A 26,066-nucleotide genomic window follows, 5' to 3' on the forward strand; every position below is an offset into this window, starting at 1 on the left:
CGTCCTTTTCAGACTACCCCTACTCGCATAACAGTCCCATATGAATTTTCGTCAGTTTAGGTCAACATAAGGCTTTAACATAAAAGACTAAAAAAAGAGGTTTTGTTCTAGAAATTTCGAAAAAAATATTAATTCGTGGCTGTCCTATATGAAATATACCTTTCGGCGAAATAGTCTTTGGTTTATTGCTTTGAATCGTTTAAACATTTTTTTAACTCACTTGATGTCGAATGATGCACACTAGTTTTCGAAGGCAGGTCTGACTTTCTTAGGAATGACTTCCTGAGCGAAAAACTATCGGATGCAATCAAAAATCGTAGAAAGATTCAACTTACAATGTGGAATTCATGATATTTTTTTGCAAAAGTATGTTTCTTTTTCTGACAATTGCATTTAGAAGTTCAAAAATGATCAAATTTAAGTCTTAGAAAGTAGCTTTGTGAGAAAAATATATTTTGTATGGGACTGTTATGCTAGTAGATTCGAAAAAGGTTTCAAATATGGTCGATTAACAGTCTCATAATGAATAAAAATGGTGCTCTCGACCTTACCAATAACCCAATTTCGAAAATTTCAGGCCTAACGATTTATTATGACAACCTAGAAACGATTTTCGTCTATGCTGAAAGTGGTGGTCACAATTTAAAAATATATTCCAAAACAGAAAAAGCTGATTGTCTCGCTTGCTTATTTTTGTATATGGGACTGTTATGAAAGAAGGGGCGGTAGATTGTTGCAGCTTAACTGACTTCATGTTATATCCAAAAATCTAATAACGTATTCGTTTATACCCAGTTTTGCACCAGGTCACAACAAGTTATGCACATTTTACTGCCATTTTTAGAAGTTTATGCGCTAAGTTTTGCATCCGTAATTCCCCAGATTTGATTTAAAATGGACGGTGGAACACTGAAGATTCTTGTGTGAGCGATCGAGGTAGCAAAACACTGACGACGAATTATGTTCGTTCTAGTATGGTTAACCTCAAAACTGGGCGAATGTAGAAAACGAATACGGTAAAGTATCATATTTTCATCATTTTACAGCCTGGGCTGGTCATACTGAGCTCTTTGATTATTTCTACAAGATTTGTGCCACTTTCTCATACTTTTTTGATCAATGGGAAAGGATTTTGGTGTCCAGTGCTTAGCTCCCGATATAAAAAATACGTAAAGCACGTCTATATTCCATTTTTTTAATCACATTTTTGTGATCCCAAACATAGGAACTGAACCTTCTACTATTGGCATTGATTATGCTTCACAACGATCTTTAATCGAAAAATTAATAAGTTATATAGTATATGACCAGGTTGTAAAAGCATCATTACCATTATTAGTTATATCACATAAACAATACGATACTCAGAATTTTGGTTAAAATTTTAAGTCAGTTTTGCTGCAAACACTCTACAAAGCACGAAAAAGAAGTGTTTTTTACCTGCTTTGGTAAGTTCTTTTGTTTCCATGTTGTTAGAAGTGCTTGATATCTCCATATGTGAGTGCAATTGTTCGACCATTGTTTGTTTTCGATGCTAAAAAAGAGATTTATTGTCATTATTTCTTTCATAACTCTTCAAGGTGTTAATGGCCCACTTTGGTGTCTTCAGATGAAAGTTGCATCATGAATTGAGCTATACAATGGTATTTTTTGCAAAATATTCGGTGGTGCAGACGGTACTTTTAGACGCCATTTAAAGTTTATTTACAACTTTTCATGTTGAAGGTCATTATTTAATTTTTTTCAACTATTCTATTTGGAAAGCTGATAAAATTTCAATGCATTTTGATGTGCTATTTTATAATTTCCGTTGAGAAACAACAGAGTTATGTAGCTTTGAAAAATGGTTATTTTTTATTTACAAAAAAATCTAACCGAAGCTAACTCAAAAAATAAAAATGTTAGAAATCTGAAAAAATACATGTGTTTTTGAGTCGCAAAAATGAACCAAATTTTCAATTTTGGCGAAAATCTGAAGACCCCCGGCGCAAATTGTCAGATAATAAAAAAAAATCCCCATTTTTGTCATTTTTGTCATTTTTGTCATTTTTGTCATTTTTGTCATTTTTGTCATTTTTGTCATTTTTGTCATTTTTGTCATTTTTGTCATTTTTGTCATTTTTGTCATTTTTGTCATTTTTGTCATTTTTGTCATTTTTGTCATTTTTGTCATTTTTGTCATTTTTGTCATTTTTGTCATTTTTGTCATTTTTGTCAATTTTGTCACTTTTGTCAATTTTGTCAATTTTGTCAATTTTGTCAATTTTGTCAATTTTGTCAATTTTGTCAATTTTGTCAATTTTGTCAATTTTGTCAATTTTGTCAATTTTGTCAATTTTGTCAATTTTGTCAATTTTGTCAATTTTGTCAATTTTGTCAATTTTGTCATTTTTGTCAATTTTGTCATTCTTATGAATTTTTTAATTTGTTTTTTTTACAATTTCGAAATTTTGTCAAATGTTTTGTTTTAGTCAATTTTGTAAAATATGTCAATTTTGATAAAAATATCATTAAATGTTTTGGACTGAGAATTGATTATTTTACAATTGAGTGAACCATGCTTGGGTCTAAACTTTTTTAAACAATGCTCAATTCATGATGCCAGAAGAGTTTTTGACCTTTTATTAGTATGAAATAATGTAAACAAAAAGGTGAAAATTGACGTTGCATTTGATTTTTTTAACAATGGCTTTTTCCATCAGAGATATCTTAAAAAAAGCAACTAGAATTAAATTTTAGGTCCTCTATTATTGTTTCAAGATTTTTTTCTTGCCATTGAAAACACGGTTACCGTTAACCAAAGTAAAAAAAAATGAAGGTTTTTAATTCTGGAATCATCGGAGTGTTTGAGCTGTTTATAGTACTGGAAAGAGATTTAAAATATTTAAGAATTTTTAAATATTTATTAAAGTATCTTGTTCTATTTATGAAAATAAACTTCTGGAATTTCTGCTCTCATGTGAGAACGGTTTGCACATTTTTAGTATTTTTTTTAACTGTTTTCTTTCGGCATGCGTTGCAAGCACCTTCTGGAAACAAAATTTTGCAGAATAATTATTTAAAAAGTTAAATGAGGAGCAAATTCCGTTCTATTTATAGGTATGCATGTTTCCAAAAGCTTCCAGAATGCTCTAAACTCAACTATGGAGGAGTTAGTGGCGCTGCTGTTCGATTATTATCTCCAACTGGCTTTAGCAAGTAACAGTTCGGATTGACTCTCACCGTCATTGTCCTAGAGAGAGGAAGAGAGAAGGGAACGAAAAAACTATGGTTTGATTCAATTTGCTTCCACGAACTAAATTCTCTCATGACGTTCTTGCTCAGTAAAAATTTTCCTGAGCACTAACGGATGTGAGAAGATGAGATGGTGTGCAACGTCCTCAAAATTTTACTAAGCTATTTGAAAAAAAATTACGTACACTCTAAAGACAAGGAATATGGCTCTGAATTTTCATACATGTAGGTAATGTAAACTTTATTATTATATTTAAAACTGAATTTTGTTTTTTTTTTGACAAATTCTTAACTTTTACCATCTCTACACTCCTTATGAAAAGCATATGAATTAAATGACGGTAAAATGTTATTGTGGAATTCCAAACTTTACTTACTACGTTAGGACCGTCTCTAGCCATTAAATTTAGTGACTAGAAATTCCGCTTAATGATGTATTCATAAATCAAGCTTATGGAGTGGGCAATAATCGCTCGATAATTATTCACAAAACTTGCATTTTAAATCAAACTTTGTTTTGTCTACCACAACTTATGCGCCTAAATGTATGTGAGCATGTAGAAAATGATCGATTTGAGTTTGTGAATTTGTCATTCCAAACACTCAGCTTCACTCAACGTCCCAAGACCTCAAATCAACTCGCTGCTATAATTGATAAAATTTGTCCACTCAATCTATTTGATTGCATTAATAAACTTTTTTTCCTTGTTTGGCGGAGCCAAACTATCCCATCGATTTCTGCTGCTGATTTATCTACAAACACCGAATACCAAACAGACAGACCGAAATGCCTCTATTGGTAGATGGATTTATCAGCATTGGTTAATCGGAACCAATGCGCCTTCATCGTTGAATTCGTTCGATTGACCGGACAAAATGTTCCGGTTCCCAATGCGAAACGAGTAAAGGAAGGGAAACTAATTAATTCGGTCAATTCGGTTATGTATTTTTAATCAGACCTTCTCCAGCGCCCGAAACACGAACGATCCCATCATCATCATCATCATCGGCGGGACTTCCCTTGGTCATCAATTCCTAATAGGTCCGGACACAGTTGCTGATCGATCTGAATTTTCATGTTTTTCTACCTTCTTTCTCTCTTATCTTTCCAATTGCACCCGGACAAATTGCCTGCACGAATGCAACCCAATCGAAAATGTCAACTTGTCGGACTAACGCCGGACACCATCATCATCAACATCATCTGCTGGAACATCGGATCAACGGAACATCGGAACACAGACCTCGAACGATGGCAACGTGACACTATCGGAGCTGGTCTTCAGCCCCGGACCGGAAGATAATGAAAAATCAATTACATGCTCAATTACGTACGACGAATTCGGGGATCAGGCGCCGCCAGTTTACCTGAAGGATTCCCGAACGCTCAACGTCCGGCGTGAGTATTTTTGAATCCTTGTTTTTTTTTGGTATCCGTGTGTTTGTTTTGGTCCTAACTAGCACTTTTCAACCTCTTTTTTTGTCTTCCTCGATAGATGTTCCGGTGATTTCGCTGTCCCTCGGAGCGCCACTCAACTCCCAGAACCTGATGGAGGGTTCTGACGTCTATCTGGAATGTGACATCAAATCCAACCCGCCGGTCAAAAAAATTGAATGGTTTCACAACGTAAGTATACTAATTTTCGAATGAAGCTTTGGGGGGCACCGAGGGAAACATACTTACAAAGCAATACTGAAAAATTATTTGAAAGTTAAGAAAAAAAATTAGAATGAGTTCATATTCATTAAAGTTTTTCCTTTTTTATAGGAATTTGACCCATTTAGGTCATTCTTCCACGAATGGAAGTTATCTTTGATGTTTGATTTTTTGTCTTAACGATACATGTTAAATGGAGTATTTTCTTTCATTCTTGTGATTGAAGAAGAGTAGAGCATTGAAAATTTCACGTCCTTAGATAAAGAACATTTGACAGGATCTACTCATCAGCCTTGCAAAAACTGGTATAACCAAAGATAATTTGGTATAACCAAAGCAACTTTATAAGTGTTGCAGAATCTTTAATGATCCATTTCAAGAGATCCCCCTTTTACAGCGAAATTATCAGAGACTTACATGCAAAAGTGCTTCGATCGTTTGAAGGCCTCTCCGGGCTCTTTTTGCCGCTGTCATGCAACATTCGATGTGATTCGCATGCTCATTAGACTGAGTCGATTTGGGGTCATTTTTGAATTTCTCCAACCCTGGGGTCTTAAAAGCTTCGCTTTGGTCCAAAACTCATCCATGATTTTTTGCAGAATTTTTAAGTAACGTTTACATGAGTAAATTTGAACATTTAGGTTTGTATGGGAATATTGAACATTTTGTACTGAAAAATCAACATCATTTTTGTTTCTTATGTGGAACCGAGCCTGGTTATGGGTTTTGTGCCAATTTATAAATTCCTTCAAGGAAATTTCCCGCTGAACAACTTTGTCCAATATCATAACTTCGTATCTTTTTAGACAAAAAAGTTATTAGTTGTTTAACAGGTGCATGTCTTTTTGGATTGATTAACCATAAATTCAATTGACACCACTGCTTGTGCCCCACGAAGTATGGCATGAAAAGTAGTCTTGCAATACCTCGCTAGGCACCCAGCAGTGGTGTCAAATGAATTTATTGTTTATCAATGCCAAAAGACATACACCTGTTAAATAGCTAATAACTTATTTGTCTAAAAGGATACGAAGTTATGATATTGGACAAAGTTGTTCAGCGGGAAATTTCCTTGAAGGAATTTATAAATTGGCACAAAACCCACAACCAGGCTCGGTTCCACATAAGAAACAAAAATGATGTTGATTTTTCAGTACAAAATATTCAATTTTCCCATACAAACCTAAAAGCTCAAATTTACTCATGTAAACGTTACTTAAAAATTCTGCAAAAAATCATGGATGAGTTTGGGACCAAAACGAAGCTTTTAAGACCTCAGGGTTCGAGAAATTCAAAAATGACCCCAAATCGACTCAGTCTAATGCTCATGCAAATTCCCGCGTCGATTATGAACTGAGTCCCGAGTGTGGACGGATTTTTTTCCGGATTCCGATGCGTGTATTTGCCGGAAAATAACTTCCAGGCTCCTGAGAGCTGAAAGACGTTTTAGCCCCTCGATAGGCACATCCAGCCAATACAACGATGATCGGTGTCTAGACCTGGTCCCTGCTGCGTTCCAGCTTCTTCGATGCGAGTCGATTTGTCGGAATATGATTTCCGATGGAATCTTCCGGATGTTGAATCTTTAAATGACAAAATATGAGGAAACGAATGGGTCCTAGTCGCAATTTTCGCCTTATGACTACGAGCTAATCCCGTATCTGCTCCACGCGTTTTCCTTCGCAGAAGTTGCTTCGGCTCAGTCCGTAGCAGCAGCGTTGCCAGATTGCAAACCGCTGAAATCCGTAGGTTTGACGAAATTCGAAAAATGTATTGATTTTGGCAAAATAAAAATTGATAATCTTTTTTTTTCGGAAGTAGGCGATGAAAAATTGACACCGCACGCATTTTTTTCGCTCTTCTAATAATTCCAATAATTTTCGTTTTTAAATTAAAATTTAATGGTATCAATATGTGGCCGGATGTTCACAGCAGGTATGGCTACCAGGATAAGTGCTCCAAGTTTGAGGACATGGTCTTTCGGAGAGGTTTATTTGCCTCATGGAGTCGAAAGAACCTTTCTTGATTACGGTGTTGTTGTTTGTGTCGGTATTTGGATATCGTTTCTCATTCAATGGGCCTGAAGTGATTGTTTAAAAAGAACATGTTAGTGATGTATAAATTTGGTCTTGTTGAATCCCAAGGTTTCAATGCTAAGTTTATCTGTAAATTTGCGCTCGGAGTGCCGGATCCTTCTGTTACAAAAAGTGGCCAATTTTATGGTTCTGGGATTAAAGATAGAAAGATTATGTTGTCATAGTGAAAGTGATAGAGAAGTGACCTTATCCTGTGGAATTGTTGTGAAAAAAACTCAAACAGCCAAACTAATTTGACAACATGCTTATAAAAATTGCCTTATGAATATTTTGTCTCCCGAGCTAGGGGGAGATTGGATTGCTTCGATTGGAAAATGTTAGAAGATTCAACACTGTTGACGAGGAACTTTGGTGAGATTGTTTCATGTTTCATTCATTATATCATTCAACAATCCTATTTGACATGTAGGATTTCCTCGAATGCACCTTTCCCGTTCCTATCTGGAACAGCTTTATGGGTCGTATGAGTTCTCTGCACCTAAAGAGTTATTTTACTGTTTCAGATTCTCCCTATCACGATTACATTGACTTGTCGCGGTGTGCATTATGGTACCACACTAATCTTCAAAATCAAATTTGGAATAAGAATTGAATCCAGATTCGCATTTTGGCATTTTCTGCTGCTTTTAATTATTAGTTGTACCATGTGTATCAGCCAATGCAAGATGTGTGTAGTCACCCTTTGCTATGCTATGCCTAGGCTATGAAACTTGATGATATTTTTTGTTGGTCATCAGGTAGAATTTTCGTTTATCCACAAAATCCCGTTCATTTGCTCGATAATCTGTAGAAAATCCGTAAAAAATGCTGAAAGTCCGTAGATTTTGAGCATAGATCCTTAACTGCGTAGAAATGAATAAAATCCGTAGATCCACGGAGAAATCTACGGAGAAATCATTTCTTTTGACCCCAGAATCTTTTTTAACCTTAACCAAAGGTTTTATTTTAGTTAATCCGAATCCTTGAAAAGACTAGCATTTTCCTAAAGATTGTTTTTGAAAAAAACATTACAATCACATACTTAACTTTTGTTCAAGTTTGTTTTGTTTAACGTTTCAAATTCAATCTGAAATCAAACACCAGTTTTATTTCAATTTCCTGTCTATTCAAAAAAGCAAAATAAATTGGACTTCTTAAATATTTTTCTAAATTTAATGGAAAGATTAATCACCGTTAGTAAAGTTTATGAAATGATTTCTTCGTCTTATCGGTGAAAGTTTTGTTCTTTTAGTAAGAACACTACAAGACCATAAACGTTATAGGCGGATAGAAAGTTAGAAGAAATTAATATATGTTGGGAAAAAAAAGTATATTTAGAATATGATAAGAAACATTTTCATCAGATGTCATAATTTCATAATCTTGAAATGTTTTTGAATACTTAACGAACATAACTTCGACCGCAACATTACTTTGAATTCCGAACTTGTTTTATAATTTTGCCAAATTTAAACTCCGTTTTGATGCCTTTTATCAAAAGGATTAATTTTTATCCTTTAAGTATGGTCACTGAAAATCGCCTCAAATTTTCGTTTCTTATGGCCATGCTGATTATGTCATACGAAATAGGATTGTCAGCAATCGAAGGTTTTTATTTTAGAATTTTTAAACCTGATTAAAATTTTCATCTTGAAAAAAATTCTAATTTCGAGAATTTTTTCTTATGATTTTAAATTATAAACAACTGTTACATTTTTACCAATAATAAATGTTTGCTATTATAATCAGTGCCGTAAATTTTCTGAAAGCACGAAAGACATTGGTTGTGGTGTGTGTAAGTGTAAAAAGCTCAAACTGAAATGAATGGAATAGAAATCTCAACAATTCTGTTGTTCAATTCTGATCGGTTCGGTCATCCTCGTGCTTACGGCAAACTTTGTGAATATGTTCATCAGTCAGTTGAATGTTCACCAGAACAAACTTGTTTCAGTCGACTGATTTTTTTTTTATTTTAGTGTCATATTTTAGTCATAATTTAACCATAATTTTGCCATATTTGTCAGATTTTAATCATAAAATTTTATATTTTTACCACAATTTCAAGTCATTCATAATTTTGTGGTGTTGTGTTATTTTATTTTCATATTTTTCTCATACTTTTACCACACTTGTCATATTTTTTCAAATTTGTTTGCCAATACTTTGTCATCATTATGTCATATTTTTGTTATATATGTCATTTTTTACCATTTCTTCATAAATTTATCATTTTTTTCATATTCTGGTAAAGGTTTTGTCACAGTTTGATCATATTTTGAAAAATTTTGACACAATTGTGATGGTTTCATTTGGTTGTAGTTTTTTTTTCATATTTTTGTAATTTTTTTGACATAATTTTGTCATAATTTTACCACATTAGTCATAATTTTTTTTTTGTAGGGAAATGAATCCAACTTAGATGAAATTTCAGGGACTAGATAACAGAAAATCGATGTTGAAAAACATGCGAAAAAAAATTCGCCTTGTCTCCCGGTAGGACTTGAACCCACATCTTGCGCCTCTCCGGGGCCCATGTATTAACATTCTACTACAGGAGACCAACCTGGCGTATGAATATTATACTGGTTGAGTGTCGATGTCTATCGGAATGAAGGGAATAGTTCTCCCATGTGATCATAATCATTTTTCTTGGTCTATTTCTATTCCCATCATTTCATCTTACGGTAGTTGGAATCAAGTTTGGACATTTTTAAGCACGGCAAGATTTGCATTACCTTCTCATATCCTGCACGGGTTGTCAGTTATGATGAGAAATGATGCGTTTGTCCCTAGTCCCTAGTCCCTGAAATTTCATCTAAGTTGGATTAATTTCCCTACAAAAAAAAGTTCCGCTGACTGAATGTTTGAGTCAAGACCCATCTCTGGGTCGCAATTTAAAAATTAGTCATAATTTTGTCATTTTTTGACACTTTATTGCAAATTTTATGTCATATTTGTGTCATATTTTTGTAGTAATTTTTTTCATAGTTATGTCCTCCGGATTCGGCACACACCACAGTGGTTTAAAACTCGAACAACGTGATCATGAGCTTTTTGATGCCTTGGATCTCAAAATAGCCTAATGACATGTTCTACAATGTTTCATTATTTTCAATTGGGCATATTTTGCCATTATTTTTTTTTCTGATCGATCCACCTTAAAGTGAGATTTTTTTTTATTTTTTGAGTTTGTCATCCAATCAAATTGATGTCTTCAGAAAACTTGAAGACAATACAATTTTTAAAAAACTGTGTAAAAGACTTTAAAGCTCTATCTTTTCAAACAACAGATTTGTAGACATTTTTCTAAAAACTAACCTCAAAAAACAAAATTTTCGTTTAACTTTTTTCGAGTCTTACTTTATATGAAAGAGTTGTGAAAATTGTAAAAATACACAACTTCATTGAAGGTGTCAAGTCTCTAACGTGACGTTAAATGGTACTTTTTGTGTAATTACGTTTTAAAATTGCATATTTTCAATGTTCTATATCTCTGAAAGTTGCAAACTTATACAAATAAAATTATATGCATTTGAAAGGCACATTCTTAAGTTTTAACAAACATATAATTTCATTTGTATGTATCAGGTTTTGCTACTAAAATCATTTATCTGAAAGATGGTAGTTTTCAAGTTTTTGTTAAGCCTGCCTGGCAATATCTTGCTGTTTAGCAAACGGTAGGATTAAATCTTCTTTTTTTCCATTATAGTAAGTTAATCATTTATCTGAAAGAAGGTAGTTTTGAAGTAATGGGCATTTTGCGTATTTTATCAACACACATATTTTTCAATGTTGCCGCTTTAACACGAAAGTGATATACACAGCAAATATTTTTTTGCTGGTTTTTGTCCCGCTGACTTTCCAGCAAAATTTCCAGCAATTTAAATTGCTGAAAAAAACAGCAAACGTTAATGCTGGTTTCCAGCAATTCAAATTGCTGGAAAATCAGCAATCCAGATTGCTGGAAGCCAGCAATTTCTTTCAAAACACCGGTTGTATTTAGTACCAAATTTATATTTCAATTCTAAATTAAATATTGATTACTGTTCCCTGTTGCAATGTTCCCGGAGAAAATAAAAAGAAAAAAATGAGCAATGAAAAAGAATTTGTTTCTTTCATTTTAAAATTATGTTTGGATTTATTTCCAAGAACTTATTTTTTAAATTTTCCAACACCGGCCCTGGAGTGGCAGCTTTGTGCCAAAGTGTTGATCATTCGCCACCTGAGAAAAGAGTTCTGATTAGTATCTTTATGAAATCTGTCCAATAAAAACTCACTGTTCGAGCCAAACTCGAAGAATTGGCAACGTCGCAATTTTGCCACCAACGAAAAAATCATCACCGATCACCGCCTGTGTGTTGTTTGTCCATTCAAGGCCATGAATTCATACGTGCGCATAAAAAACGCCGGCCGGCGTACAACAACAATTGCATGCAGTTGCGTCAGCCAGCCGCCAGTGGAAATTTCCGTTGCGCACACAGATGTGTGTATGTGTATGAATAAAACAATCATCCAATCCAAGCAACCGGCGTGTTCGCCACTCGATTCAGATCCTTTCAAGTTTCCGGCCAGTTAAGACGTGGCTCTTTAAGAAGAAGTTCCTGCTGAGTTAAGTTCCTCCTTAAGATTCCTTCCCACAAGTTGAAGTTAATTCCTTCCAAGTTTTCAAGTTAAGTTAAGTTAAGTTTTCCTTCCTCCTTGAGTTATGATTCCTACAAATAAGTCCAAGTGTAAATAGTGTAAATAAAACTGTACATAGAGAATATTTCAGTGATTCATTATTCAAGTTCCCCCCCTCTCAACACATCCGGTAAATTGTGTCTTCGGACTTTCGAACGGTCCCCAAATCGAGCAAAAATACAGTCCACGGCTCTTTCATTGGTCCGATTCGAACCGGATAAGAACTTTGACTGTTTCGAAAGTCTGCTGCGCTCCGGGTGCAAAGTTTTAAGTGAAAAAAGCCCTCAAAAAACTTAAGTGTAAAAGCTTTACCGTAAAAGTGATTGGACTAAATTTTCCTGCCAGTGAATCGGATTCAGCTGCTCCGATTTTTAAGTGAATTGTGCTGATTTTCCCAAAATTTCACCACCACAAACAATATGAATTCCCCGACCCAGAAAATGAAGAAAATAGATGCTCTGATTCTCCGCAGGGAGTATGAGCTCCAAAAAGTGCAAAAAATTGCAAGTGCGCTACATCAGTATGACGGCTTAAGTTTCCAGATTTCCGTAGGAAGAATAAGAGCCTACTTTAATTTTATCGGCCAAGCCCAAGAAGAATATTTTGCCGCTCATAAACAAATTCTAGATCTTGCTTCCTTCAAAGATCTTGAAGCCCACTTTGAGCATCTAAGTGCCTTTGAATTGCTCTGTTCCGAAGTTTTGAATGCTCTCCAGAAACTGTCTTCTGAGATTTCCATAAAATATGTGAGAACAACTTCCGCCTTAAGTCATGCACCATTTGTTAAATGTGAAGTTCCGAATAACACGTTAAGTGAAAGTTTCGCAATCCAAGAAGAACATATCTGTCAAAATTTTGAACAATCCTCACATCAGAATTCAAAATGTGAAGAAATAAGTGAAGATGAAACCTATATTATTCCCGAAGAAATCAAATCCAATCCCGAAAAAATTAATTCCTCCAAAAATAGTGAAGAAAAGTCCAACTCTGAAGAAGATAAATTTTCCCAAGAAAGTGAATTGAAGTTTCCTCCAAAAAAGGATCCAATTAAGAAGCAACTTCCGGTTCTGCTTCAGAATGAAGTTCCGTCATCTGCCAACAAGAAAATTCCCAAGGATCTAGTGTTCCCTTCCAACAAATCCTTCCACTTTAAGTGTAAACCAATCCGAAAAGGGAAATTTAAGCATCATATAAAGAAGAAAAATTTTCCTGCCGTCCGCGTCGCTGAAAAGGCTCCGGAAAAAATTCCAATTTTTGAATGTAACAAACAATCCAAGAAAAAGAGTGCCATAAGAAATTTTCCAATAATCGTGGAAAATTTTCCAAATCATCCTTCAAAGTTAAGCAAACCTCCCGAAAGATCTAAGTTCATAACAATGTTCCCACATTTCCAATCGAATGGCTATCCTTTGATGCAATCTCCTGATGGCATTTTGCTTCGTCGTCATCCTCAAGCAGATCCCTTGGCACTCTTGGAAAATTACTTGTGCCAGTCCTGGTTCATGAGTGCGAGGTCGACAGTGCGCAAAAAACTTGGTATTGCGTGCACTACTCCGAGGTTCCCAGCGTACCGGACAGCCCGACGACGAGGAAGATTGAAAATCCGAAGATTCCCCGGGGGAGTATGTTCGAGCCAAACTCGAAGAATTGGCAACGTCGCAATTTTGCCACCAACGAAAAAATCATCACCGATCACCGCCTGTGTGTTGTTTGTCCATTCAAGGCCATGAATTCATACGTGCGCATAAAAAACGCCGGCCGGCGTACAACAACAATTGCATGCAGTTGCGTCAGCCAGCCGCCAGTGGAAATTTCCGTTGCGCACACAGATGTGTGTATGTGTATGAATAAAACAATCATCCAATCCAAGCAACCGGCGTGTTCGCCACTCGATTCAGATCCTTTCAAGTTTCCGGCCAGTTAAGACGTGGCTCTTTAAGAAGAAGTTCCTGCTGAGTTAAGTTCCTCCTTAAGATTCCTTCCCACAAGTTGAAGTTAATTCCTTCCAAGTTTTCAAGTTAAGTTAAGTTAAGTTTTCCTTCCTCCTTGAGTTATGATTCCTACAAATAAGTCCAAGTGTAAATAGTGTAAATAAAACTGTACATAGAGAATATTTCAGTGATTCATTATTCAAGTTCCCCCCCTCTCAACACATCCGGTAAATTGTGTCTTCGGACTTTCGAACGGTCCCCAAATCGAGCAAAAATACAGTCCACGGCTCTTTCACTCACCCTTGACTTATGTCTGGTTGCTAGAATATAGAGGAAAATGAAAATAATTATATTAATCTAACCAAAATTCGTAAAAAAGAGCCTCACCTTGCTTCAGAGTACGAAAACAAACAAACTCCAATGTTACAACTCGATTGTTGATTTTCCAGCAAACTAGATTAATTGCTGGAAAGTCCAGCAATTTGTAAACCGATTGCTGATTTTTCAGCAAAAATGACAAGAACCAAACCGATTGCTGAAAAATCTAGCAATTCGAAAACCGATTGCTGGTTTCCAGCAAATATTTGGATTGCTGAACGTTTCCAGAAATTTTTTTGCTGGAAACCGAGGCAAAAATTTACTGTGTTGATGGATGAATTTGTAACCTTTAATTTTCATGGCTTTCTTTAATGTTTTTTCTTTATTTATGAATTTTTTTTGGTTAAATAGTTGTGTAAGAGAGTAAATTAGAATGAAATGATGAAATATTAAAATTAGTTTTCATGATCTTCTTCTTCTGATAGTTCTTAATCTTGCATGTAGTTTGCATTGGCAATAAAGGGAAAATGTGGTCTTGGTTTAGATTTTCTTAGGCTCGTTATAAGAGGGTCCGAAGATTCGAGCATCCGATGCATAAGGTCGATCTTTGTTGCTTGCCTTGAAAATTTCCGAGTGTGATGTTCTCTAAAATTTCGAATATTCTTATTCCTAGACTCTTGAGCGTCTTCGGATAATTGCCCAATGTGTATTAAAAAGTGTTTCACGATTTGAGACCCATGAAATAAAATTTTGTGAACTTACCTTGAAGAAAAGAAACTTAAATTGATGAAAGGAAACTCAATCTTAAAGGAGAACGGAACACTTAACTTCAACTTGACGTATCGAACGATGGAACTAACGCTTCTAGACAGGGCCATCTCTTCAATCTTAACAAATTAAGAACTGTCGACTTCACTTGTCAACGGTAGGACTGGAAAAAAGAAGATTTCATCCTACCTTTTGCTAAACAGCAAGAGATTGCCAGGCTAGCTTAACAAAAACTTGGAAACTACCACCTTTCAGATAAATGATTTTTATAGCAAAACCTGATACATACAAATGAAATTATATGTACATTAAAGCTTAAAAATGTGCCTTTCAAATGCATATAATTTTATTTGTATAAGTTTGCAACTTTCAGAGATATAGAACATTGAAAATATGCAATTTTAAAACGTAATTACACAAAAATTACCATTTAACGTCACGTTAGAAACTTGACACCTTCAATAAAGTTGTGTATTTTTACAATTTTCACAACTCTTTTATATAAAGTAAGACTCGAAAGTCACTTTGAAAAAAGTTAAACGAAAATTTCGTTTTTTGAGGTGAGTTTTTAGAAAAATGTCTATAAAACTGTTGTTTGAAAAGATAGAGCTTTAAAGTCTTTTACACAGTTTTTTAAAAATTGTATTGTCTTCAAGTTTTCTGAAGACATCAATTTGATTGGATGACAAACTCAAAAAATAAAAAAATAAAATCTCACTTTAAGGTGGATCGATCAGAAAAAAAATAATGGCAAAATATGCCCAATTGAAAAAAATGAAACATTGTGGAACATGTCATTAGGCTATTTTGAGATCCAAGGCATCAAAAAGCCCATGATCACATTTATCGAGTTTTAAACCACTGTGCACACGCTTCCTCGTCAGCGTCCTTCTCGCCAACCCAAATAATCATTACTAAATCTTCCCATCCCTTTACACCATTTTTACACCACCTTCAAAAATCGATTTCAGCAGCAAATTTAATTTTCACAAGTCTGGCGAATAAAACAAGCTTTGTCACTATTCAACTGAACCCAATGATATTTTCTGTTCCAGCAAAATTTTCTTGATACTTTAAATAAAGATTTGATAATCTCATAAACCTGTAAATAGCCTGAATGTATACTGACCAGTGACCACCGATGTTGCCTATGGGAGTTATTAAGCAAACACTAGCGACACCATGTTCTCCATAAAAAAGTTTAGACTAGTTAGGAAGCTTCTGGAGAGCTTTTAGAATAGGCCATTCATTTTCTCCTCACTATAAAACATCAAACATTAACATGGATTTCGCGATTGAGCTTTATGTTCATTCTCGTATGAACCCAGTTGGTATTGAACTGACTGATACACTGCAATAAATTCAACTGAATATTTCAAACTGACACTGATTATTTGCAGCCCTGATTAAAATGAATGAATCAAGTCATTTTGATCCAGAACTGGTTATTTGCAACTCCATATTTTTCCCTGGATTTTAGCAAAGCAAAGAAGTTATTCAAACATCGGGATTCAAAATTGGGATTTCAACCTTTGTACAGTATTCAATAATTATAAAAGTAATAAACGGTTGTACCAGAACCTCATTTACGGGCACGGCCTTCATCATGTATCAACAAATTCAAATGGCCGGTTCCTGACCGAGATTACGGTTCCACGATAGGAAGGGTTGCAAATAACGCTCACTAGCAAAAGTTCGTCTCGTTCAGCTATCGGACTCCAGAAATCAGATTAGCTGCTCCACGAATGAACGAACACGATAGCACCAAAGCACAGGGCCAGAGTGCAAACACACAGCCCAATCCAAAAGCCCGGTCAAACAACGCAATGCAATGCCAGTTGCGTCGTCTCGTCGTCGTTGACCAAACGATAATAGCAAGAATAATGAGATTTCTGGTGAACTCCATAACATCAAACAAATAACGAAACCCACCCCAGCCAACAACAAATCAACGACCCGAGCTGAAAATATCCCGTCGTTTGCCTTTTTTTATTCTATCGTTTGTAATTTTTTGTTCTCTCTCTTTTTCCTGTTCCATGCAGAACAAACAGCTTCAATCGTCCCGCGGCATCATCATCTCGAACCAGACGTTGGTCCTGCAGAGCATCACGAAGGCCACCCACGGCGAGTATCAGTGCCGGGCAGCGAACGCACTCGGATCGGTCAGCAGCAATCAGCTCTATTTGGATATCAAATGTAATTATTATGAAAATCATCCCCCCTTACTCCCATATCAGGATAGACAGACCTGCATGTGAATGAACAACCAATATTTAGATGAGGAGTGGTCGCGCGACCTGAATGTGTCGCTGTCGTCGGTTGTTCTATTCACAAATATAGGAACACAAGCACACTCGAACACTATACACACGTGTTTCACGCTATTGCCTTGTTTGTTTGATTAGCACCGGTCGGTTGTGGCGCCCGGATCCTCTCGAGTGCGTCGATGGCGGAAGTAACCAGGGTCAGGGCTTTCCTTTCCATGCACATTCAATTTCACACGTAATGGGATTTTCTAACTATTTTGGGGTTTTGAATTATCACAGTATTGTTGCACTCAGTCATTTCAGGAGAGTAAGTTACACTAAATTTAGTTTAAATTTTATATCACTCTCTGGAGCCACCTCTCAAAAGTCGACTATTAAACATTTTTTACCTAAATTTGAGCAGAAAGACGTGAACTCAAATTCTGTATAGGTTTTATAGCAAAATCAAGTTGTTTCAAATACTTTTTAAACACTCTCTGGAGCCACCATTTCTTGAAGCAAGCTTTCAGGAAATGAAGAAAAAAATATTTTTTTTAGTTTGTACCAATAAGGTGTCTCGTCCTTTTCCTATAGTTCTGACCACTTGCTTGGTAAAAACTTTTTTTTGTGAATTTCATTTATATTATAGAGTTGTCTATGTTGTAACTCTCTGGAGCCACTATAATGAAAATGGCTTGTTCTTCAATCAAAATTGGCTAAGTTAAATATGATTAAATTGTAAAGAATATTCATAATATAAGTAACTTTAAGTTTTATTTTAAGTTTATTTTTTACCATAAAGTTTTCTTGTCTTGGTAATGAATAATTCTTTAAATGGTTTGGTGACTTATTAACGTTCAGTGAGTCATTAATCTCGTCTTCCCTTCTCTTGGAAGATAAGGGATCTTTGGACTCTAGATTTATTTAAAGTTACTGACATCACGCCAAAACCGCGAGCTATTTCCTCTGAATGTGACCCACAACAGCACAACAGCCAATCATTAGAATCAAACATTTATACTTGTTATCGTACTTGCCCATTAGGGCTGATTATTGTAATGCGTTGCCCTCGTGTTGCCTCCAGGGACTCACAACTGGCGACGACACTTGGCTATATTCCTCGAAACACCATTCACACATTCATCTATGTCACCATCATTAAATATTCCGCGACACAATTCACATCATCATAATCATCATTATCATCATAACCATTACAATCATCAGCTAGAAGCAGCAGCACTATCGCAACCCGAATCAAAAACCAAAGAGGTGCCGTATTTCCACTCCCAACGCTGATGCTCAATTTGCTATTCAGCAGATATTGATCTTTGTTTGAATGAGGGACACGGGACAAGAGGAAGGGACAGAATTATTGTCTCGCTCGTGCGAATTGCTTCAACACCCACAACGTATTCAAATACAAACATAGTTCTAACGATTGATTGACAATGTGCTACAATCGAATGGGACTTTTTTCCACTCTCTATGTTTCGCTAGTTAGAAATGTAAATTGCACCATTAACAAACACCCACATAAAGTGAAAATGATGTCAACATTGCGAGAGTTATTTGCCATTATAATGCAGCATTTATCAATTTTATCGTTTCGGTTGATGTGGAAAAATAAAGCTGAATATGAAAGATGTTCATTTTGAAGTTAATTCAGTCAGAACGAAAATATAAACACTTTTACTAAATCAAAAGGAACCTAAACATTCTGATGGACTGATTAAACTGAAAAACTAATTGGACGCTAAAAAACAAAACAAAAAAAACGCTAAAAAAAAGAAACAAAAGTAAGCTTTCAATTATTATTTTTTTAAAAATGACAAAAATGACAAAAATGACAAAAATAACAAAAACGACAAAAATGACAAAAATAACAGAAACGAAAAAACTGACAAAAATGAGAAAAAATGACAAAATTGACAAAACTGACAAAATTGACAAAAATGACAAAATTGACAAAATTGACAAAATTGACAAAATTGACAAAATTGACAAAATTGACAAAATTGACAAAATTGACAAAATTGACAAAATTGACAAAATTGACAAAATTGACAAAATTGACAAAATTGACAAAATTGACAAAATTGACAAAATTGACAAAATTGACAAAATTGACAAAATTGACAAAATTGAAAAAATTGAAAAAATTGACAAAATTGACAAAATTGACAAAATTGACAAAATTGACAAAATTGACAAAATTGACAAAATTGACAAAATTGACAAAATTGACAAAATTGACAAAATTGACAAAATTGACAAAATTGACAAAATTGACAAAATTGACAAAATTGACAAAATTGACAAAATTGACAAAATTGACAAAATTGACAAAATTGACAAAATTGACAAAATTGACAAAATTGACAAAATTGACAAAATTGACAAAAATTTACAAAATTTACAAAATTTACAAAATTTACAAAATTTACAAAATTGACAAAATTGACAAAATTGACAAAATTGACAAAATTGACAAAATTGACAAAATTGACAAAATTGACAAAAAAAAAATTAAACAAAAAACAGAAAAATGACATAAAAATTTTACAAAAATGACACAAAAATGACACGAAAATTACACAAAAATGATAGAAATATGACACAAAAACGACACAAATTTGACTCAAAAATGACATTAAAACGACACAAAAAGTACACAAAAATGACACAAAAATGACACAAAATTGACACAAAAATGACACAAAAACGACACAAAAATGACACAGAAATGACACAAAAACGACACAAAAATGACACAAAATGACACAAAAATGACACAAAAATGACACAAAAATGACACAAAAATGATACAAAAATGACACAAAAATGACACAAAAAAGACACAAAAAAGACACAAAAAAGACACAAAAATGACACAAAAATGACACAAAAATGACGCAAAAATTGACACAAAATTGACAAAAATTCACACAAAAATTACTGAAAAATGACACAAAAATGACACAAAAATGACACATAAACGACACAAAAATGACACAAAAATGACACAAAAACGACACAAAAATGACACAAAAATGACACAAAAATGACACAAAAATGACACAAATATGATACAAAAATGACACAAAAATGACATAAAAAAGACACAAAAAAGACACAAAATTGACACAAAAATGACACAAAAATGACACAAAAATGGCACAAAAATGACACAAAAATGACACAAAAATGACAAAAATTACAAAAATGACAAAAATGACAAAAATGACAAAAATGACAAAAATGACAAAAATGACAAAAATGACAAAAATGACAAAAATGACAAAAATGACAAAAATGACAAAAATGACAAAAATGACAAAAATGACAAAAATGACAAAAATGACAAAAATGACAAAAATGACAAAAATGACAAAAATGACAAAAATGACAAAAATGACAAAAATGACAAAAATGACAAAAATGACAAAAATGACAAAAATGACAAAAATGACAAAAATGACAAAAATGACAAAAATGACAAAAATGACAAAAATGACAAAAATGACAAAAATGACAAAAATGACAAAAATGACAAAAATGACAAAAATGACAAAAATGACAAAAATGACAAAAATGACAAAAATGACAAAAATGACAAAAATGACAAAAATGACAAAAATGACAAAAATGACAAAAATGACAAAAATGACAAAAATGACAAAAATGACAAAAATGACAAAAATGACAAAAATGACAAAAATGACAAAAATGACAAAAATGACAAAAATGACAAAAATGACAAAAATGACAAAAATGACAAAAATGACAAAAATGACAAAAATGACAAAAATGACAAAAATGACAGAAATGACAAAAATGACAAAAATGACAAAAATGACAAAAATGACAAAAATGACAAAAATGACAAAAATGACAAAAATGACAAAAATGACAAAAATGACAAAAATGACAAAAATGACAAAAATGACAAAAATGACAAAAATGACAAAAATGACAAAAATGACAAAAATGACTAAAATGACTAAAATGACAAAAATGACAAAAATTGCAAAAATGACAAAAATGACAAAAATGACAAAAATGACAAAAATGACAAAAATGACAAAAATGACAAAAATGACAAAAATGACAAAAATGACAAAAATGACAAAAATGACAAAAATGACAAAAATGACAAAAATGACAAAAATGACAAAAATGACAAAAATGACAAAAATGACAAAAATGACAAAAATGACAAAAATGACAAAAATGACAAAAATGACAAAAATGACAAAAATGACAAAAATGACAAAAATGACAAAAATGACAAAAATGACAAAAATGACAAAAATGACAAAAATGACAAAAATGACAAAAATGACAAAAATGACAAAAATGACAAAAATGACAAAAATGACAAAAATGACAAAAATGACAAAAATGACAAAATTGACAAAAATGATAAAAATGACAAAAATGACAAAAATGACAAAAATGACAAAAATGACAAAAATGACACAAAACTGACACTAAAATGACACAAAAATGACACAAAAATGACACAAAAATGACAAAAATGACACAAAAATGACACAAAAATGATACAAAAATGACACAAAAATGACACAAAAATGACACAAAAATGACACAAAAAATGACACAAAAATTACATAAAAATGACATAAAAATGACACAAAAATGACACAAAAGTGACAAAAATGCCAAAAAATGAAGGAATGGAATGAATTAATGAAAAAATGTAATAAAAATGACTTAAAAATTACACAAAAATGACACAAAAATGACACAAAAATGACACAAAAAGGACACAAAAATGACACTAAAATGACACAAAAATTACACAAAACGGACTCAAAAATGACACAAAAATTACACAAAAATGACACAAAAATGACACAAAAATGATACAAAACTACCATCCATAAAAAAAACCGAAATTTTACTCAACTGGCACAAAATTGATACAAATTTTCTACAATAGCGCCATTTGAATTTAAGCAAAATTTTGATTGCTGGTTTCAAACTATATCCACATACACAATTTGTTCTTTATTCGTAACTTCAATGTCGATGAACAATTCCGATTCCATAGAATCCTGATTTTTAGAAACTTTTGTAGCACACGCTATTTCATTCCATAATTTAAATATTCAAATGAATTTGTGATTCTAAAATATTTTCATATCTAAATCCAAGTGTATGGGTAAATTTTAATTCGAGCAACCATTCACCGACAATTTACAAACCGTAAATCTACCCCGAGCACAATGATCGGGCAGGAACACACACTGAATCAATTTTAGATGACATCTCCGGAAAATGGACCCAAAATTCCCAGCGCAGTTTGTTGTTGTTAAATCTTCTAACGCTGCTGCCCTCCTGAGGTTTTCCAACATGTGAAAACAAGTAACACATTTAAATCTGCCCTCTCGCCCTCAAAATGAGAACGGAAAAGTGGGAATGGGAGTTCGGAAATGAGAGGGAGAGGTCCGGTTCTAACCCAATCCTGATACCATCAGCAGCAGCCGCCGAAAAGTGCTCCGAGTTTTCCCGACAGTAGTCTCCCGAGAGGATGGTCTCAGCAAATACAACAACGAATTTTGCAGCGGTCGCGCGTCCTCCATTTCCATTTTCCATCGACCGCCATCCATTTTTAATCGCATTTTCCACGCAAACATGACCTCGGAACACACTCGGAATGAAACGGGACAATCCGCGCGGGTTCAAGGAAATAAAGCGGATGCCGGATTCACTCGGTGCCACAATTCGATGTTTTTTTTTGTTTCTTCCCGAGAACCGAAATCCAACCGGTGCATTTCAAACAACGCGAATAAACATCCCCCAAACAAACACCCAACAACATTCACATTCGCACAGCAGCAATTTAGAGGACTCTGTGTAACATGACTGTACGTTCAACTGATAACAACAACAATAATCTGTTTTTTTTTATCTTTCTTTCTTCCCCACGCACATTTCCGCATCCCAACAGATCCACCCGGTTGTAAATCCGAAGCGCAAATAATTCGTGCCGCCGTCAAGCAAACGGTCAACATCACCTGCGATATCGACGCAAATCCGATGGTAATTTTGATATTTTTACATACGTTATTCTCTTTTTTTTTTGGTTCGTTTGTTTTCCAACAGGTATGTAGGTTTCAGTTATAAGCCCACAGGAAATGCTATTGAAACGAGTATCATCATCAACCGGGTTTAACTAGACTTTAGATAGGGTTATTCAACGCTAGGGTATATTGGGGTTGACTGATGGTAGAGAACTAAGGATTTCTGAGCGTTAACTTTTCAGATCCATGAGAAAATTCATTAACGATTTTTTAGCAACGCCAATACAAAATTAAATTTAGATATAAATATTATTTTCATTGAATTTTTCTAAAGCTTGTCGAAATTGAAAGATACGAAATTATGAAGAATTTACAAAAAAAAAAATACGTGACTGTGATGAATATTGGCTAACCTTAAAAGTGACCAGAGATTTCATCACTTCGTTGAACCATGAGGCTTCTTAAAATAGACAATCTTATATTTTGCCTCTAGATACTTCGATTGAATAACTAAAAAGACAATTTGAAGTTCAAGGAATTACAGGGTACTAGTTTTCTACCTTACTAATCGTCAACGTTTACAATTGTTTAGCGAACAAGCTGGAATGATACAGAACTCCAATTTTGAATAACCATAGATTTCTGGGCTATGTGTTGCACTCGTTGCTATCGAGAACGAAAAGCTCCAACAAGTTATCAAATGGTAGTTCCATTATCAAACTGATCGTAAAATTCCATCGCCGGTTTATCGCTCTAAGTAATATTAAGCCCGAAAATTTCATCTAAACCATCATATGCCTTATATCCTTACTCCAACTGAGCCTAACATCACTTTTCGCTTCTCTCATCCCAACAAACGAAAAAAAAAACAGCCGAACCTGCTCTTCCGGTGGCAGTTTAACAATTCACTGGAAAGCATGCAAGAGTTGCCTCCGTACACAAACGTGGAACCGGCGGAACAAAACCCGATGCTTCTGGGAGGCCACCACTTGCAGCAACCATCATCGATGGACGGACCAATTCTGGACGGATCATCTCATCCACATCTGCTGCATCATCATCATCAGCTAGCATCGTCCGGATCCTCGTCCTCTTCCTTATCGTCTTCATCATCATCGAGTGGCGTTGGGTCTTCCGCGAACCTTCTCGTTGGGCCCAATCTCGAGGAAATGGTTCGCCGGAAGCTGGAACGCCAACAGATGCCCCCCAAACCGAGCCTGGTCGATGGCCAACTGTACCTCTATCGGATCGAATCGTTCAGCAGCTTTGGCACCGTGACCTGCACCGCGACCAACACGTACGGCCAGAGTGGCCACTGCCTCTATCACATCCTGGTGGCAGGTGGGTATAACGACGATGACGAAAGCGGTGGCGAAGACTCGATTTTGGGTTTCCGTCCCATTTTAGTTATTTTTTAATTTTTGTTTTAGGAGGGTCCATGGCAACGCCAGAAGTTTGGAATGTTTTCCTTTTTTCCAGTTTTCTAACTTATTCGGAAAAGTATGGCAATCTTTGGATGTGATCGTTCTGGACTTGGACTGGACCCTTCGCAAAAATAGTTGAGGATATTTTTTTTTATTTGAAAAATATAAAACAATATTTTTTCAAAGGTATTGCACTTCCATAGATAGAAACATTTTTATGCAGGCTTCATTTTGCTCATCTTGAAAAAAAGGAGACAGTGAACTTTTTCGCTCCGAATAATTGTGAGCTTATTTTTAATGAGCATTTCATCCTCCACTGCTGAGAGAGCGGGGAGAATTTTTTTCTCAAACGAATGATCACTCTTCTACTGACAGAGCACTGTGACTCTGAAAACAAAACAAAAAAATTGGATATGAAATTTGGTCGTTTCACTAAATCACGTGGACAGCTTTAATGTGTGATTTGACCGTCCTTTTTCTACGTGGAATTATAGAATATTGGCCTCAGAATTTGTCAACCTGCTTTATTGTTGGGGACGTTTAATAATTCTGTCATGCTTTTGTATATGGTTTTGTAAACGAAGAGGTAATTAAAGATTTACACGTTTATTTCTCATTATTTTCAGCATTTCAGCATTTACAACTTTGCTCGGTCGTTTATTTCTCAATCAGTTACTGAGAAGCTAACGAACATTTCTCCCTGCGAGAATGAGATTAGCTGACTGCGTGATTGAAATGTTCTCCAACAAAATGTGGGTTGCTTGATCGTTTAAAGTGCGAGAAAGCATGTTTCTCCCAGGCGTTTGACAAGGAGATGAGAAAAAGTGAGCCAAAATCAAGAGAATCGCAGAAGCCTGTTTTTATGTAATGATCTTAAAATTGGTAACTCGGAATTCGGAATATCGAAAAATCAATAAACATAAAATCGAAAATTTAAAAAAAGTTAAAAATCAAAACATTGAATACAAGGTTGCCGGAAAAAATTCTGTGTTTTGACGAAAAATAATTCTGACTTTCGGTGATTTTCCCAAAAATTCTGTGACGATTTTATGTGACGCTTTTTCCATTAATTTCATTCAAAAGTCATGTCGAATTGCGTCTTTTTCACATTTTAATCAAGAGAAATCAATAAACATTATCAATTTTATCATACTTCTCAAATTCAAAGATAACACTAGTTTACAGCATTTTTGAACTCAGTAAACTGAAGGTCATTTCCAATGTGAAATCGGGCGCTGAATTCGAAAATGAAATTCAAAAAAATCTCAGTAGAACCGTTTTTGAGTTATGCTCCAAATATGAAATTTCGAAAAAATTAAAAAAGTTCTTGTACTTAGATTAAAGTATCTCAGACGGCATAACAGTAATTTGAAATCCCTCTTTTGCATATTGAAGGTGAATAAGTTTTCTATCGATCATCTGAACATTGTTCTTGCGTTTGACCAACATTATTGTTGATATTAGTGACTTTATGAGAAAAAAATTATAAAAAACGCATTTTTTTAGAGAAAATTTTGTTTTAACGAAAGTTTTAGACTCGATGGTAGCATTTGAAAAATCTGATTTTCTTCTGCGCTTGAATGTCAATTTGAAACAAAGATTTCAAGTGGTTATTTATCAAAATCGGTCGAAAATTGAAGAAGTTATACTTTACCATAACTGAAATTTTTGTAGTTTTTAATA

General features: G+C 34.3%; 1 protein-coding gene across 3 annotated transcripts in view; it reads left to right on the plus strand.

Annotated features, from left to right (window-relative positions):
• Window positions 1-26,066, plus strand: part of LOC129751743 (nephrin) — a 391,395-nt gene that overhangs the window by 314,566 nt on the left and 50,763 nt on the right. For all 3 annotated transcript variants that reach the window (XM_055747424.1, XM_055747426.1, XM_055747425.1), the window contains 5 exons: window positions 4,477-4,633; window positions 4,731-4,861; window positions 16,706-16,859; window positions 22,887-22,978; window positions 23,832-24,300. In XM_055747424.1, coding sequence (XP_055603399.1) covers window positions 4,477-4,633; window positions 4,731-4,861; window positions 16,706-16,859; window positions 22,887-22,978; window positions 23,832-24,300 — 1,003 coding nt within the window. The remainder of the gene's footprint in view (window positions 1-4,476; window positions 4,634-4,730; window positions 4,862-16,705; window positions 16,860-22,886; window positions 22,979-23,831; window positions 24,301-26,066) is intronic.

Source organism: Uranotaenia lowii, chromosome 3, assembly GCF_029784155.1.
Source record: "Uranotaenia lowii strain MFRU-FL chromosome 3, ASM2978415v1, whole genome shotgun sequence".
NCBI lineage: Eukaryota > Metazoa > Arthropoda > Insecta > Diptera > Culicidae > Uranotaenia > Uranotaenia lowii.